Here is a 17,022-nt window from a genome sequence, read left to right on the forward strand (position 1 = left end):
TTTTGGTTTTCTCTTTCTCTCCCCTTTTTCAGTTTTCGTAGAGAGTTTACCTGCTGCTCTTTTTGCCCCCATCTCAGGGTCATTTCACAATACATTATTAAGATTAAATGAAATGTGAGGAAACCACAGTGGGATCTGGTATGCGAACCAACTGTATAAGAAGCTCCATGCTGACCCATATTGCAGCCTAAGGAGTGGTTATAGAATGACTGTAGGTGTCTTGGAAATACCATCTGTTAAGTAGTCTGAAAGTTTGAGAGTCAGAATAAGAGTAGTATGGTGAAATAGATCTAAGTTACTGTGTTTTATTTGGTCTCCTTTTGATTTTATTGTTTTTCAGACTTTCTTCTTTATTCTTGCCAATCTGATGCATAGAGGTGCCTCTTCCTTTTTCTTAAGAGTTAATGACTTACAAATTCTTTAATGAGGCCACTTAAATAGTGAGAACATGATATTAATAGGGACAATATAGTATTAGTACACCTACTATGTAGCTAGGGGTTAGTACTTTCTCTAGTGTGGTATTGGGGTTTTTTCGTTTTTTGGTGTGTTTGGTGGTTTTTTTGGTTTGGTTTTTTTTTAAGGCTGGTGTTAAATGCTTGTCTTCTTTCACTTGCTTGCAATGTAGCGCTCATATTCTTTCCCGGGCAAGGCAGGTGGACCTCGCAACTTCAGCGTGGGAAGCTGGGAAGTATGGGGTGGAGACTCCTGGGTAACTGCTTTGCTTCATGGTGTTCTGATATGCATGCACAGCAAAGTAGTCATGAGTAGTGGAACATGAAGAATTTAATACCTTGTTATAGACGTACATATCTAGTATATCAATTGATAACCAACAGGTGTTTGAATGTGCTGATATATTTCTTTCCACAACTCTGAATCTGATTTTACTGAAGGGTAGGCAAGGAGAGCTGAGGGAAATGATAAAGTTGAGAGCATCTCTCTCTGGTGTGTTCTTTGACACCTTTCTACACACCATGGGAGTGGCTTTATTTCAGCTGCTGCTTCCTTCCTGCACAGAAGAGCTGAAGCTGCAACCTTTTGTCTCTTGACCCATGAAGAGACTATAACCGAAAGTCAGGAAAGACTATAACTAAGTTTCTAACAAACTAATCTTTCTGTCTGTATCCTGACTGGAGGCAGTTAGAATTACCTAATACACTATCTGGGAAAATGGCATTTGAAGAGGTTTAAGAGTTCAATAGCTTTGAAATTCTTATGTCGTATGTATTTTTGTGAGCATTGAATGAACAATGCTGTTCACCAAAAATGGGTTGTATTTCAAACTCAGTGGGGTAGTGGATCGCAACTTTTTTCTTCAACCCATCCATTATACTGTTACTTTATGCCCAGTTTAAAGCTTGTCAGAAGTCTTTTTTTTTAATCTTTTTTCCCTGTGGGTAATTTCAAGAAACTTAAGTTTTACAAACCAGTTGTTTTGTGTAACTGCACACGATTACATTTTTCTGATTGCCAGTTTAGGTTTGTTCTGAAAAGAGCTTTCAATATTTGCTTGTTCTAATGAGAAAGCTGATCCTTGACTGCTTTAATATTGATAAAACATGCTAAGACTGAAGCTGTTCATTTTCTTGGGAAAAATGCTGAGGTAAACGTGCTTAATTTGAGTTCTTCATAGAAAATTCCCATACCTGGATACTTTTCGTCACTTAGCTGAGTTAGGAGTCTGAATATTAAGTTGGCAAAACTTATATGAGAAAAGGATGCTTTTAGCAGCATATAGAGTAGATTTAGTGCTTAGTAATCTGAAAATAATTTTTTGTATATGTTAATGGAGAAGATCCTGTAATTTAACTGCAGTTTTTTGTAGATGCAGGAATTGCTGTGTGAAATTCATGTTTTGATGTTAGCAAGATGTTACTGCTGATGTTAACAGTCTCTGGCTATAGCAGTTGTTAAGACAGCAGGAAAACGTTAACAGTTTGTGCAGAATCCTAAAATAAACTGAAATGATATAACTCGCTCCTCATAAACTAACTTCCATGATCACTGATTCTATTGGATCAGGAAAAGGACTCTTAAAGCAAGGTATTTCTTCACCCAGCAGTTGAAGGGTATGAAACCTGTTGGAAGATGTAATTTTTGACCTCACTGCGTAATGTTGCTCCACAGGAAGTTCCGTTCATCAGTCACAGTGTAATGCTGCTGGACTGGTTTGGAGTTGACCAAGTTTTCATTCTTATTTCTAATGTGTCCTGTCTGCTTAAGAGACATTTTTATAAGGTGTTTCAATTTGTTTGCCATACAGCTGTTTCCATTTGTATTTGGTTTTCAATTGTTTACATGGTAAACAATTGTTTTTTGTGCTGTTTCAGTTTGCAATTTTCTACTCTTTACATGGCTAACAATTGTTTTCATATTAACAAATCTCTGTGTAGAAGAAAGTACATGAAACTATGTGGATTTAAGGAAGAGGACAGACAAAGCAGAAATACACTCGATATGGTTGCTCACTTTACTTGCATTTGTATATGATACTCCAGGATCTGGTGAAGTTATTTTAAAAACTTTTTCTGCAGTGCAGAGGCCTCTTTTTAGCAAGTTGGATGTTACTTAAGTATTTCCTTTCCTTTATTGGAAAATTGTGCACGTATGGTTAAGGAACCAGAAAGTAATCCAGGCACTATCTAGTTTATCCAATTACTGGTATGTGAAGTGAGGGACAACAAAAAAGAAGGAAAGAAGGCGGGGGGGGAGATATGTAGGAAAAGTGTGCCTTAAATATCTGTATCTGGATATTTAGTCTTAGATAGTGTCCTTGATCTCTTACCTTCTGTGTGTTCATTCAAGACTGCTAAATACTCCAAAAAGAGTTTTACAGCCTTTCCATTAAATGATCAATGAAAGAACTATCCAGCAGTTTTTGGAAAATCTGTGCTTCTTGACAAGTTGGAGGTTTGACTCAACATTAGAAAGACAGAATGCAAGCATAGTTCGAGTGTGGGGTTGAGAGCTGAAACCTTCAAGTTTGGAATTTGAGTTGAGCGCTATATTGTTCCTTCACTTTTTACTTAATTCTGCTGTTCCACTTCTCATACATGATTCCCTTTAGTTTAAGGGCTATATTCAATGTGAAAGTTGCATCTGTAGGATTGTATTCAAAGCCTATGAAACTCTGCAGTATGGTTGAACTAATCATCTTTACCATTAACCCATTTTCTTTTCAATGCATCCTTAATGATTGTTCCTTCTTCTGCTGTGAAAATGAAATGCGTATTAGCTGTTAATTTGGAATTCAAATAGGGCATTATCATTTCATCATTGGAAAGCTGACATGCTCAGGATTTGGAATGCTTTTGCAGATATTCGTTAACTTTTAAAAACCTTTTTGGAAGTAATTTGCTTTAATGACATATTTAAGAACTTCCTTTTCGATACAAAAAACTAATGGGATTTTAACCTTATTTTATTGTATCTGAAGTGTAGACTGAATTAATTTTCTAACTTTTACTAAGCTGTTGATAAGTCTTAATGTGATTTGTGTTGAAGCATTAGAGGTTTTGACTTAACTGGTCAGATAGATACCTGCCCATAATTGCATGCAGAGGAAAACACAAATTGAAGTCGTCGTCTTGTTTTAGTTTTAACAAAGCTTTTCAGATAGTCTTTCTCAAAGTAGAGTTATGACCTTCAAGGCTTGGGGGGTAAAACCAGGGTATTTTTAACAGTGGTTTTGCTCTTATTGAAGTAATTTTTCACCACTCCTGGTTTCACTTGTTTCTGAAGTGTTACAGCGAGACAAACTTTTTGTAGATATTGCGTGTTTTCAGCCTTCCTGTACTATAACGCCTTGTAGTTTTACCATTCTTGCTAGACTTTTTCTTCTTTTCATTTCATATTACTTATGCACATACTAATTTGGATTTAATGAGTCTTCTCAGTTTTCCTCTAACAGCATTGGCTTTGAGGGAATGTGCTTATCAAATGCTGAGTTTGACATATCTCTAAAAATATGCTTTGTTACACAAATAAACTGCCATACGCTCTCGGATTAATGTTTGATTTGATTTAGCTTTTTGCAGTTTTGAGGAAAAATGGTGGTCACTTTCAAATGGGAATGTTTCTGGATTTTACTAGAATTATCTAATAAGTAGTACAGTTTTTCAAAGACGTTACACTGGGTGACATGGATTGTCTTTAAGTTATCAGATGTATCCTTGTTTGGGAATAGGCGAGAAAAGTTTTGGGGTTTTTTTTGTTTTGGTTTTTGTTTTGTGGGGTTTTTTGTTTAAAAATTACAATCCTTTACACAAACAGAATGGGAAGTGCACGCTCTGTTTGTACAACGCATTATTGCAATGAGGTTGTGTTATTGTGGTACACAATAGTTTATCTTGCCTTTTGTAAAAAGGGAGGATTATTAAAAAAGAAAACAAAATGTAATTGAGATGCATTTGCATCCAAACTCACTTTCCAACCATCAAATGTCAAATTCTTGAAAATAGTGAGCTGTCAGAGCACTGAAGAATCGTGATGAAAATGTTAGTATCTATTTGTATTTGTGAGATACTTAATCTTGGGTCAATGTGGAAAAATAATGTTGGTCTCTCTGCTATTTCAGATTGTATCCAGTTTTAAAACTACAACATCAAGGGCAATCTGTCAACTAGTAAAGGAATATGTTGGCCACAGGGATGGTATTTGGGATGTCAGTGTGGCGAAAACTCAACCAGTGGTGTTGGGAACTGCATCTGCTGGTAAAGTTTTGTGTTGCTTGAATCTTTAGAAAATTCTGGTTTAGTCCCTCAACTATAGCAAACGTAGGTCAAAAGCATACTGGAATACTGAGCTCCACACTGAGTGAGTCGATTTAAAGAAGTTCAATAGCTGAAAAATTCTTATATTGGAATTTCCTTGAAATGCATTTAACCTTCAGAAGTTCAGGCATCCTTGTTGATCTTTCTGCCGGTTAACTTCCATGCAGGTCACGCTCTCCTTAGTCAGCTCTAGCCTCTTGGATGGTGTAAATGGGGGGGTTGGGGAGCTGCTGGCTTGGAGAGGTCTTTCACAAAGAATGCTATATGGCTGTGTACAGAGATCCCCACCAACTTTCTATCATAGTATTGTTTAGCCTTTGTTTTATAGAAGCCATGGACTTAGTCACAGTTTGCATATTTTTATATTCTTACATTCATCTGCCTTTTGTCTAAGGATGTAGGGGCAGCTAAAAATCTTAATTTTTGGTTCTTATTAACTTACTAGCTTGCTTCCTTCCCACTTGAGAGGGAACAGGTACTAATGAATAAGTCACTAAATCTATTATAATACAAAAATACATCGAGAGGATTGTGTGGCTTTGGAAAATGATTAGGGAAATAAACCATAACCAGTTAGAACTGGTCAGTTTCAAGTGACAGTCTTTTGAAACTGGAACAGAGTCTGAAGACACTTACTGGACATAAATATTAAGGACCAGAAATCTCTACTTCATAAACAGTTCTGTTACCATTTTTGTGTGCTCACTGAAGGACACATTTTGTCTTTATGTGGGACGACTTGTCTTTGTCCTGATTTAACTTGGAAACAGCCTTTCTCCAATTCAGCATTAAGGTTCACCCCACTTACAAATACTTATATTAATTATTTATTTGGGGTGCGGGAGGGTAAGGAGTGGCATTTGGAGCGATTTTCTTTGAGTAAGTTTTTGTAGTGCTCTGCGCTTATACCTATATGCATTTGGGACTTCTGTGCAGGAAGTAAATAGTTTGTGCATAGAACTCTTGTTTGTAGTGACTGCCGGACTCTTTCACCACTGAATTCTTTCTGTCTTCTTTTTGAGTCTCATCATGCACGGTTGGAGCATTATACATAAGTATATAACCAAGTTAGGAAAAATATCAGAAGTAGAATTTGCCTTTCAATACATACTGCAAATTAATCCAATGGGGACAGCACCTTTACTTTTTTTAGGAGATGTGTATAAAGTTATAATGATAGGAAGCTTTTGTATTTTATATATAAGGTGATAATCAAGAGGATTTGGTCTGTTCTACATTTGAAATCTATTTCATATGGTATGCTCTACATTTGACGATAACTTGTTTGTTGAATCGGTTAAAAGTGAAAAACATACATTTGTGACAGTATTTACAGCTACTTTTTAATCTTTGTAGATCACACTGCTTTGCTGTGGAGCATAGAAACAGGGAAATGCCTTACCAAGTATGTAGGGCATGTTGGATCAGGTAAGATTAAGGGCATGTTGTGAAAACTGGAAACAGTGTGGGAGGGTGAAATGTGTTTTGGACAACTACAGAAATGTTTATTGCGGTTTCAGTTGCAGGTTTGCCAACACCATTAACAAGTCAATTGGGAAGTTCCACTAATCTTCATACAGAGAATGTTTTGTAACGTGATTCTTTCTTGGAGAGGCGTATTAAGGCAGTTCTGTAAATGCTAAATGAATAAACAAGTCCATATAAAGAAATTTACAGGCACAGTTATGATACTTCGAAGTTAAATGTCAGAACTGATTGAGGTCTCATGCGTATGCAGAACAAGAGAAGCTTATATAAGCAGAAATTAGCTGTTTTGCAGGATCTGTGTTATATTTGAGATACAAAATACAGATGCTGGCTGCACGTCTATTTTCACTTCTTTGTTTAAAACATGATCCCATATATAATTTTTTGCGCAGTATTAAAATCATAGAATCATAGAAAATCTTGTTTTGAAGACAGTTAATTCAATATAGGCATTTGTCTTCCCTCTATACCAGTATGAATATTTCAGAAACTGTTTTTTAAACCCGTTCTTGGGTGGAGAGGTGCAGTGCAGTGCGTGCTTTTGATGTTAATTTTTGGTGTCCAATTTGACAAGCACCTGATTAGCCCCCTTCTGTCTCATAACGGGTTACAATACCAGGTTTTACAGTCCAACGGTGAAAAGGTTTTCCATACCTTTAACTTGCTGTTGAGAGTTGAGCACTTTGAGTGATCGTTTCCTGGAGCGTAGAGTCGTGCACCCAGAAAATAAGGAACACAATTATTGACCTGGTATGTTTGGTTAAATAACTCGGCTAGCACATCACGTGAACTTTGTGGCAAAGATACAAAAAGAATTAAGTTTTCCAGAGAGTGGTCAGCTGCTTCAACCATAAGTTCTACTTTTTCCTCCTGATATATGATTTCTAGCTCCTACAGCACAAAGATACTAATAGATAGATGCATAGAAACAACAGGTAACACTTTCATTAGTTCAGAGATATCAGGTTGCTTGCTGCATGGAGAGGGTACCTTTAGCCTCCACAACGTCACATTTAAAAACTCCAGTCGCTTGCATTTTCATGCTGATAGTTTGTTTTTTTTAAATTGCTATTTGGATAACCATGAAAATAATAAAAGCTCTAACCTGTATTTAAACAGTTGTGTGTAAACTAAATAAAATATATACATATATACTATAACTTATAAAATTATATACTTGATATTAAAAATAATGCCTCTTTCATTTAGTAAAACTTCTTTACTTGTTTACGTTTGATGCTTGATTTGAAATGGAGCAAAGGTGTTGGGTGCCAGCAGTTGGTGCACTGTTGAGTTAATTCGGTGTGAACAATTTAAGGAGTATCTTCTTAAACTCATTACAGCACTCTCTCCTGACAACATAAGCATCTATTTTACTTGATTTCTAAGTTCTTTCTTGAAGAGCTGTTGAAGAGAAGCTTATGGATTATGCAAATGAAAGTGCTTAGTAATGAAAAGTAATTGAATCTTATGCATTGAAATAAAAAATTAAGAGCAGTGTTGTAGGCTGATAGAATCCTTTCAGGTCTAGTTTAAAACAATCATGTTTTGATTACATATGATTGCAGGACTGAAATGTAATTTGTATTATTTGCATTAGGTTTTTAGGCATTTGTTCTTGCAATCTTAAGTAAAAATCAGAAAGTTGATGGTCATGTATAGTAAGTTTTCATTATGTTAGGAGTAGTTATGAATACTTAAATTCTCTTTATGGAAGTCCAGAGCATTATCTCCTGTCAGCTTACGTGTGATTCTTTGAATGTAGTTTGTTTATCCTCTATAATGTGAAACACTTGTACTAGATTCAGGAAATAACTTGCTAGAAAGTGTGTATTGTCTATAATCAACTATAGTTGCTTTCCTTGATACCACATAGGTTTATGTACTCAAATAAAATTCCCTTCTACTTTATCTTACCCAAGAGATTACTATACTACAAAAAAATTACTTAAAACTGGACTTCTGATTTTCCAGTGCTTTTAATGATAAAACATTATGAAATAATTCTTCTAGTCTACTAGCGTAAAACTTTGCTTTGTTTCCCACAGTAAATTCCATAAAGTTTCACCCAACTGAGCAAGTGGCTCTTACAGGTATGTAAAGTTTTTTCATATGCTGAGTATGTTAATCATGATGGAAAAATAAGCGTAATTTGCTAGCTTCTTTTTGCTTGTAGTGTGTCTCCCTCCTGCTTTGTCAGTATCCCTGTTGATTGAATTATTTTTGTATTTTAAGGCATAACAAATTAGAGCTAGATCTTTCCATCTGTGTTTTCATGTCATTGTAATTTCTGCTTACCTGCTCCAAGCCAGACACTTAGAGTCATACATCAGCAGAATGTTCACAAGTCCATGGGCCTGATGGGATTCACTAGAGTACTGAAGGAGCTACTGGATGTTATGGCAGGACCCTTCTCTGACTTACAGAAACCAAAACAACTGAACAAAAGCTGCCCATAGGTAGATTTTTGTTCTGTTATTTTTCTGAGAGGTAGTTCTACAAGGTATTTCCACTGAAAGTTTTCAGGGGACCTGTTCTCTAGTGTTACTTGATTGATTTAGCACTGATTAAAATCAAAAAATCTTCCTCCCTGATCCAGAATACTGACACCAGAAATAATACAAGGTTGACCTTTCTTCTAGCCTTCTTACTTAGTCTGTTCTATGAGAGATTTTTCCGAGTGCTTTCATGTACATTGAACTTGCCAGATCTATCCGTACTCACAACAGACTGTTTTTCTTCTCAATCTAGAGCTCTCAGCACTGTACCCGTAGGTATTAGAGCATGTTTGTTCTGTCCATAACAAGGAGAGGCTTGAGTTTCTCCTTAGTGGGTAATAGATAAGTCTATTTCAAAAGCAAATGAAGTCTAAAATCAGATGGTACCTCCTGAGCTGTAAACTGGTGCTAGTTAAGCTGATTTGTTTAAGGCAGGAGCATAATAGCTTCACACTTGCTCTTTTTGGTCTTCTCATTAAAACCACACAAAAAAATGTTTAATGGAAAGACGTCATTGAATGAAGAACAATCCCAGTATTTGAGAAACAGCAAATGAAGGATGGCACCTGTTAATGTGTTAAATGCCTTCTTCAAATGTTACATATTAGAACAGCAGTGATATTCATGTTCTGATAGGTAGTGTTTAAGTGGATGTTTTCACTGTAGGAATGATTAATTTTGCATAACGAGTTATGTTGTTATCAGTTTTAAAGCCAGGAAAGTAACCATTGATGTTGAGACTCCCTTACCAAAAAGGTCATAATGGTATCTCTTAGAAAAAGATGCAAGTCATACTGTTGCCAAATGTAATGTTAAAGCTTGTTTTTATTGTTCACGGAAATGCTTTTATTTAATATATATATTTTTTTTTTTTACCCCTCTTCCCCCTGTGCAGCATCTGGAGACCAGACAGCTCACATCTGGAGATACATAGTACAGTTGCCTACACCTCAGCCAACTGCAGACTGCAATGTAAGTAATCAACTTACTGCAACTAAACTAATTGCACAGCAATTTCATTGGATACAGGTTTTATGATAAGGCTGAATGTTAAATTTATACATAATTAAAAAAATTACATGATTTCAGATTGCAAAAGGTGGGATTTTAAGATTTTAGTTTAACAGATATAGTTCAGCCTTTCAAAAAGGACTCACTTCGTGTTTTCAAAGATCTGTGGTGCAGAACAGAATATGCAGCTGCAAGTATGGTAATTGACTTCTTATTCAAGGTAATAAACATGGAAGTAAACGAACTGTTGAGTAAAATGTTTTGTAATAATTCAAATCATAAGTAATAATGAAGTTCTGTTTAAACGAGTTAAATTCTTGCAGCTTAACTTACTGAGGCACCTGTGTTAGCTATGGTTGCTACGAATTGAAAACTGATGGCAAAGACTTGTATTTTTGGCACTTATTTTATTGTATCTTTGTCGATTTCTAATCGACCCTTGCCAGCACTCATCACACTATCTGATGATGTTGTCCCTAGGCTTTTATTTAGTCGGTATTTACTGTAGACTGTTAAATGCTGTATTTCACTTAAAAGCACCCTTACTAAATTGTGAAGACAAACGTAGTTTCCAGCATGAGCTTCTCAGTAAGCTGAGTAGGGGCAAGAGATGGCTGTATAACGTGAGATAGATTTCTGAATGGAAAATGTTTGATTCAGTTTATTTGATTTGGCATTTCCTTTTTTAAAGAACAGTACAAATGTCATCTCTTTCACATTCAAATATCAGGAAAGAAAAGCATGTCTTGCATAAGTGAAATAGGATTCAGAGATTGATGCTTCATGGTATCGCAAAATAATTTATTTTGCATCCAGTTTTACATCAGCAGTGCATGATGACTATGTATTGACCAGCAGACAAATATTGGTGTCGTGATTTTGATTCTAATGGGTAAAAATACGGCTGTAAATGATTGTCTTCCCAAAGATTAAGACAGTCAGTGTCCTGTTAGATGCTTCCTATCCTTAAAAACTGAAAGGAAAAAAGTCCCTTGGTAAATGTGCTGCAACGAAACTCGAGGATAATACAGTAAGGGGAATATGAAAAGACTTACCAGGTAGTAAAGGGGACAGATACTCCGAGCTAAACAGTTCAGAAGGGACTTTTTTAAATGAAGTAGTTATTAAAACCGCATTGAACTCACTGGTATTATTTCATCAGCTAAATTTTTGATAGTGAATACCTGAATAGGCTAGATTCTGCAGACTTAAGTTACCCACTCACATTTACATTAAGGGGATTGGGAAGCATTTACACTGTGAAATGTAACTTTAGAGACGTTCCTTCCTGTTTATTCTGAATTTGGGTTTTTTGCTTGCATTCTACAGCAAATGTCTGGAGAAGATGAAGTTGAGTTCTCAGATAAAGATGAACCTGATGGGGATGGAGATGGTTCTAGTGACTGTCCCACTGTCAGAGCCCCATTAACTTCACTCAAAAGCCATCAAGGAGTGGTCATAGCAGCCGACTGGCTTGTTGGGGGGAAGCAAGCTGTGACAGCATCGTGGGATAGGACAGCAAATCTGTATGATGTAGAGACTTCCGAACTTGTCCATTCCCTTACAGGTATCTGTTCACTCACAAAAAGATAAATTAGTGTGTATTTTTATATGTGGGATTATTTGTAGATATCAACACATAGGGGAAAGCAAGTTGTTTCTCTGGACTATGGTGTGAGTGTGTACAAAACTTGAGCTGCTGCTCAATATTGTAATGGTTTCTAAAATTCCAACCTTATTAATCCTCTGAGCGTGAATTTGTGTTCTTCTAAGCTTGTGATGTATCCTATGAAGTAGTTGTTTTTAAACTGATTGTAGCCAAATTTTATTTCTTGCAAAGTGTTTTTGTTCTGTTTATGGCATATTAAGTAGCAATTTGCTACTTAATATTGGTATGAAGTTTGGTTCTTTTTGCTTTTAAATATAGTTCTAAACTTTAACAGCAGTAGTAACATTAGAGTTCAGAATGATTATTCTTCTTTTGCTGTTTGGGGAAAAATAAGTCATCAGCATTTCATTCCAAGCGTATGTGGAAATGAAAAGTCTTATTTTCATTACCTTACATGTTCTCATCTGTGATTGTAGGGCATGACCAAGAGCTAACACATTGTTGTACACATCCCACCCAACGTCTTGTGGTGACATCATCACGCGATACAACCTTCCGTCTGTGGGATTTCAGAGATCCTTCTATCCATTCTGTGAATGTCTTTCAGGGCCACACAGAGTAAGTGACAGTTCCTTCACAGGTTTTTACAAGTTCCAAAAGTATAAATGTATCCAGTTGCTAATCTGAACAAAACTGTTCCTGTGCTCTTTTTGAGGTACTAAGTTCATTCCCCTGTTTTATGAGGCTGATTTTCACAGAAACCCCTAACTGTCCTCCTTCAAATGTAACACAGCAGTACTTAATTTCCAAAACAGCAGCCAGGGCTCTTGGTGTAATATTGCTTATATAGTAAGTGTAGGTAAAAGTTCTTACAGTTAAAGGTAATTGAAGGTATAAGGTTGGTTTTGGCATTGGTTATGCCCGTAGTTTAGGGGTATTGCTGTAATGAAGTCGATCAAGCTTCTGATCGAAGCAGAATACCTCTGCTTGTCATGATACTGTGTGTGAAATAAAGGTTACTTCTTTGGAACCAGTTGCGGACGGGGGAAAGGCAGGATTAATTTTTACTTCTAAAGCTTCTAATTTGTACGTAAAATAAGAAATTAAAGTAAGGACACTGATTACCATGTTCTGTCAAAACAGTGGTTTTGGTGTGACATTTTTAGTTACCGATTTAGGCTTTACGTTTTTATAGTGGCTACTGTTGAATATGGGCAAACGTAGTCATGAATCTGTGTTATAGTGTTGACTTACCTTTCTGTTAATCAGAGCTTTGATACATGGGAAATGCAGGAGTAACTTGGAAATACTTTATCCAAGGAAGTGAATCTTTTTTTAAAGATTTTGGAATGTTTGAACTTGACTGTTTCAGAAACAAATTTCACCTCCCTTCTTCAGAATAAAAGATGATTGTTAATCCTAGCTCAAAACAAAACCCATAAATATCTATTGCATTAAAACTGAGTTTCAGTATCCACTTTCTCATTTTTCCATCTGTTGGCTAACCTATATATAAAGTAAAACCTTTCAAGCCCCACCCTGCCCCAGACTCCTCAGCTTGATAAATTATTTGGTGAACGACAATCATCCCATATAAGTAGCCATCTTCTGCTGATAGAAGAGTAAGCTTAGTTTTATGGCCTGCATCCTGGAATTGTTTCATGCCATAATTTTTGTACTCTTCTGTTGCTTTTTTTAGAATGACTTGTAAAAGTTGGAAGTCTTTGTGTCCACTGGTGCTTGCATTTTTTTCTGAGCTAATTAATTGCTTTGTCCCAGGACATTTTTTCAGAGAAAGGACCGTGATTGACATTAGTGTTTTTCCATATGTGTGCTGACCAAATGATGTTGATGTGGGGTGATGGTGCATACTGTAAAAGCTGTTAGTTGGTATTTTGGCCTTTATCACTGAGACCTATAAACTATCAGGAAGTTTATTTTTTTATGAATGGAATAGACCTTGAGCAACCTCTTAGGTCACTTTTATTCCAGCTTTTAATTGTCTTCATATTTGTGTTTGTGTCTTGTATTGTCTATCTCCATTTTGTTCTTTGAATGTATGAGTTTTTAGTGTTGACAAAGGCTTTTTCATCAAATACACTCTAACTTCTAAGAATCTCAAAACTCACTTTACTGTTCAATGGCTAAGGTTGTTCAGCTCTCTGTTTTGTTGAAGAGGTGATTCTGTTACGGAAAACAAGTATTTTATGAGGAATGAAGTCAGAGGGGAAGACAGGAGCTTGGTATTTTGCAGTCAAGACATACTTTGAGGGATTTTATTCTTTGGTCCACTATTGTACTGCCTATTAGCAAAATATTTTTAAACTACTACTCTCGAATCAACATGTAACAATCTTCTCACATTAAGCAGCATAGAAGAAACTGGTTTATCTGTTGACTGGAAAATACAAATACAGAAGACTTTTTTTGGCTTTCCTGAATATCTGTATGACTAATTTGCCAAGTTTTTAATATTTTGACAGGCTCTTGGAATTGGTTCTGTAAATTGGATGTTACAGTTATTAGTGCTGATAATTTAAAGTCCTCAGCCATAAGTTTTAACAACCTATTGCTAAGTAGTAGTACCTGATGAATAGCTGTCTAGAGCTCATAGAGCAGCTTTTTTTTTTTTCCCCTGTGTATTTCACCAGATCGACTCCTAATGCGTTAAACTGATATAATTAGATGCCAAACATCTCAATCATGAGGCCAACACACAGTTTATTGTGTTGTAGCCCCCAAAATCTTATTCCATCCTGGTACTCCTCACAAGGGATCCAAACCATCACCGAATCCCAGAGATGCATGGCTCAGAGTTGAAGTTTTTGGTCCCTCACACCCCGTTTGACTCTGCCCAGCTCTCCCTTCTGTCTCAAATGCTGTAAAGCTCCTCTTGGGGCTGAGTGCTTTGCACAACAGAACTAAACCGGACCCTGAAGAGCGGGGTCAGTGCTGACGAAGGCTCCCGGCCGGAGTGATGCAGCCTTCCCGCAGAGCGTCACGCCAGTGGTCCCACGCACAGAGAGGGGCTGGGGGCTCTGTGGGGCCCGACCCTAGAGGGGGAGTGGAGCAGACGGCCTCTGCTTCTTGAAGCTTTGCATCTGACGTGGGATTCCTGCCACCAAGAGCAGTTTTCTGTTTTGGGAATGTGAGAGAGGGGATTGAGGCTTTAAACCTACTCGGAAATGCAGGTTTTTTTGTTCACTGCAATGTTACACTTTTTGTCTGCTTGTGTACTGAAGGCATTCATGGGTAGTGTAATTTCAACTTCCTTTTCAGTAGCCTTAGTGAGTTAGATTTAAGATTTAGTCAAAATGGCACATTATCCTGTAAAAAATGTAACAGAATGATGCTGATGGATTGTGAGGCTAAGGTATCCTGTTATATGCAGAGTATGATTTTATAAAATTAATTGACATCTGAAAATGGAAAGCAGTTGCTGTGCATTGCCTTGTACCATAAAGTGATGTTCTGTCAAAACAGGTGTATATGTACCAGCTATGAGAGTTTATTTGTATTTCAAGTAGGTAGACTAAGAAATCACCTATTATTTTGGTGTTCTGAGCATATGGTGGCTCGCTTTATTAAAAGTAGAATACTTCTTATTGTCTACTACTGTGACAGTCCAAGAAAATAAATTATCCTCCAGTAAGGCCAGAAGGAATCTGCTGTGATCAGCATATCTGTCTCAAGCTTCATGCATTGATGCCTGTTTTGAATTAGGAGGTAATTTTAGAAGAATTGCCAACTGTATATTAGGTTGTTCCAATGATAAAGATTTCAGCTTAGCCCTTGGTAAATCCTGTATGTTGCTCAGTGTGTAGTTAACCTCCCTGTTAAACTTTTTGTGCCTCCCTTGAATAGCTTCATTTCTAGCTGCTGGATTTTATCTTGAAGAGCTTTGTTTCCTATATTAATAGATACTTAGGTGATGATAGAAGTTTCCTATTTTTTTTCTCTGCAAATTACTATGTTTTTTTTTATAAGTTACCTATTTTGCCTCAGAGGGTGTTTTGCAATATATTTTGACATTTATGTATCCAAAGACCAGGTTTAGTGCATTGTTAGTACTGCTGCACTTCAAGCCTGCGTTTGTCTGAGTCTGCAAAGTACATTCAGGTCTTTTTCGAAGTTGCATCTTCCTCGGGAAGCTTCCAAATCTGTAAACATTGCTTGTTCACATGTTTCTTATAAATGGCTGTTTCACTTCAGTGTTGTGACTTAGGTGCCTGTGCTCTGCTCGCATAGTGATAAAAATATCTTGTCACATTTTCTTTTAGGTTTACCATACCCCCAGTTCGTCTCACTACTTATTCTCTACTGATTAAAAAATAAAGAAATGGTGTGGAAATAAGACTGATTTTTGCTTAAATGTAAAACTTTGTTATTGTCCGATCCTGTGCACACACCAGTAGGATTTTATATTACTAATGCTGTTAGTCACATCCCTCTGTGAGGCGTTTAACAGAGCCTTGGGAAAAGGTTACATTCATATTATCATCCAGACACTTACTTGTTGCATGTTAATTAAATTGACTTCCTGAGTGAAAGCCTCCAAAAATTATATTGGGGACTCAAATTCCGACACCTTTTTTCCAGCAGATACTGCTTTAAAATACGTTTGATAATGTATAGCACTAGCTGTTCTCCTGTTGAGAAATTATTGCATTTAGAGGTTATTGATTAGAACTCTTCAAGTTGAACTAAGGTGGTGCTCTGAAGAGCAAAACGCTTTGAACATCTACGTGGCAATTTTCATTCCAGCTTCGCTCCTGCTTTTGTTTGCCAACCCCTGCACAGCCATCTTGTCCAGGGCTCTGAAGGCCATTCTTTTGCCAACCTGGTGACCTAGTTGAACAGCTCTGGCGCTGACATTCTCTTGCATATGTACTTGATGAGATTTCATGTCTCTTCAGGTACTCTGCGTGTGCTGAGCTCTTTCTTGATGTGCAGAGCCTTCTACAGTGTTTGTATTGGACATCTTTAGCATTTGTAGCTTAAAAAAAAAATCTTAGTCTGTAGAGGTCCAGTCAAGTACTTTACAGATTTTATGCGTTAGTTCTGACAATTTGGTAACACTGGAAATAATTGAATACCCTGTTGGCAACAGAATGCTTATTAGCTAGTGTGTTCGTGTACATCTTTTAAACCATAAGCTGCTTTCGGTATGTATTTGTAGTATGTTGATGCTTAAGGGCAACTCAAGAGTTAGTTGCTAGATACTAAAGTGTTTTGTTTTGTTTAGAGCCAGTCAAAGGTACACAGTGGTTGGGCACATATTTCTTGAAATGCTTGAATAAAAATGTGCAGAACTTCCACACCTGGGCTTGCAAATATCATCCTTCGAAGAGTAAAATGTTGTTTTCAGGAGCAGCTTTGGGTTGCAATCCTTAAGTGAATATCCTTTGTTAATGCTTATTGGTTGTTCGGTTTATAGTTATGCACCAACTTGTCATGGTGACTAAACGCATTTTTGTCTTCAAAAAAAGAGAAAAATTTGAGCAGGTACATTTGACTTAGCTAGAAAAATTGCAAAGTTTGTTTATGACTTCTTAAACTTACTAATCTTTGTAGCTAGACTGAGCCAGTGCATCAAACATGAATGTGTGTTAGCTGTTGAATCTATATCTTTGTGTTGCTT

At 36.7% G+C, this 17,022-nt stretch overlaps 1 protein-coding gene across 3 annotated transcripts in view; it reads left to right on the plus strand.

Moving 5' to 3' along the window:
- WDR37 (WD repeat domain 37) overlaps positions 1–17,022 on the plus strand; it is a 46,552-nt gene that overhangs the window by 16,277 nt on the left and 13,253 nt on the right. For all 3 annotated transcript variants that reach the window (XM_063324447.1, XM_063324448.1, XM_063324449.1), the window contains 6 exons: positions 4,580–4,715; positions 6,132–6,203; positions 8,312–8,356; positions 9,657–9,733; positions 11,102–11,339; positions 11,858–11,999. In XM_063324447.1, coding sequence (XP_063180517.1) covers positions 4,580–4,715; positions 6,132–6,203; positions 8,312–8,356; positions 9,657–9,733; positions 11,102–11,339; positions 11,858–11,999 — 710 coding nt within the window. The remainder of the gene's footprint in view (positions 1–4,579; positions 4,716–6,131; positions 6,204–8,311; positions 8,357–9,656; positions 9,734–11,101; positions 11,340–11,857; positions 12,000–17,022) is intronic.

The sequence above is a fragment of the Chroicocephalus ridibundus genome, chromosome 2, assembly GCF_963924245.1.
Source record: "Chroicocephalus ridibundus chromosome 2, bChrRid1.1, whole genome shotgun sequence".
In the NCBI taxonomy this organism is placed as follows: Eukaryota; Metazoa; Chordata; class Aves; order Charadriiformes; family Laridae; genus Chroicocephalus; species Chroicocephalus ridibundus.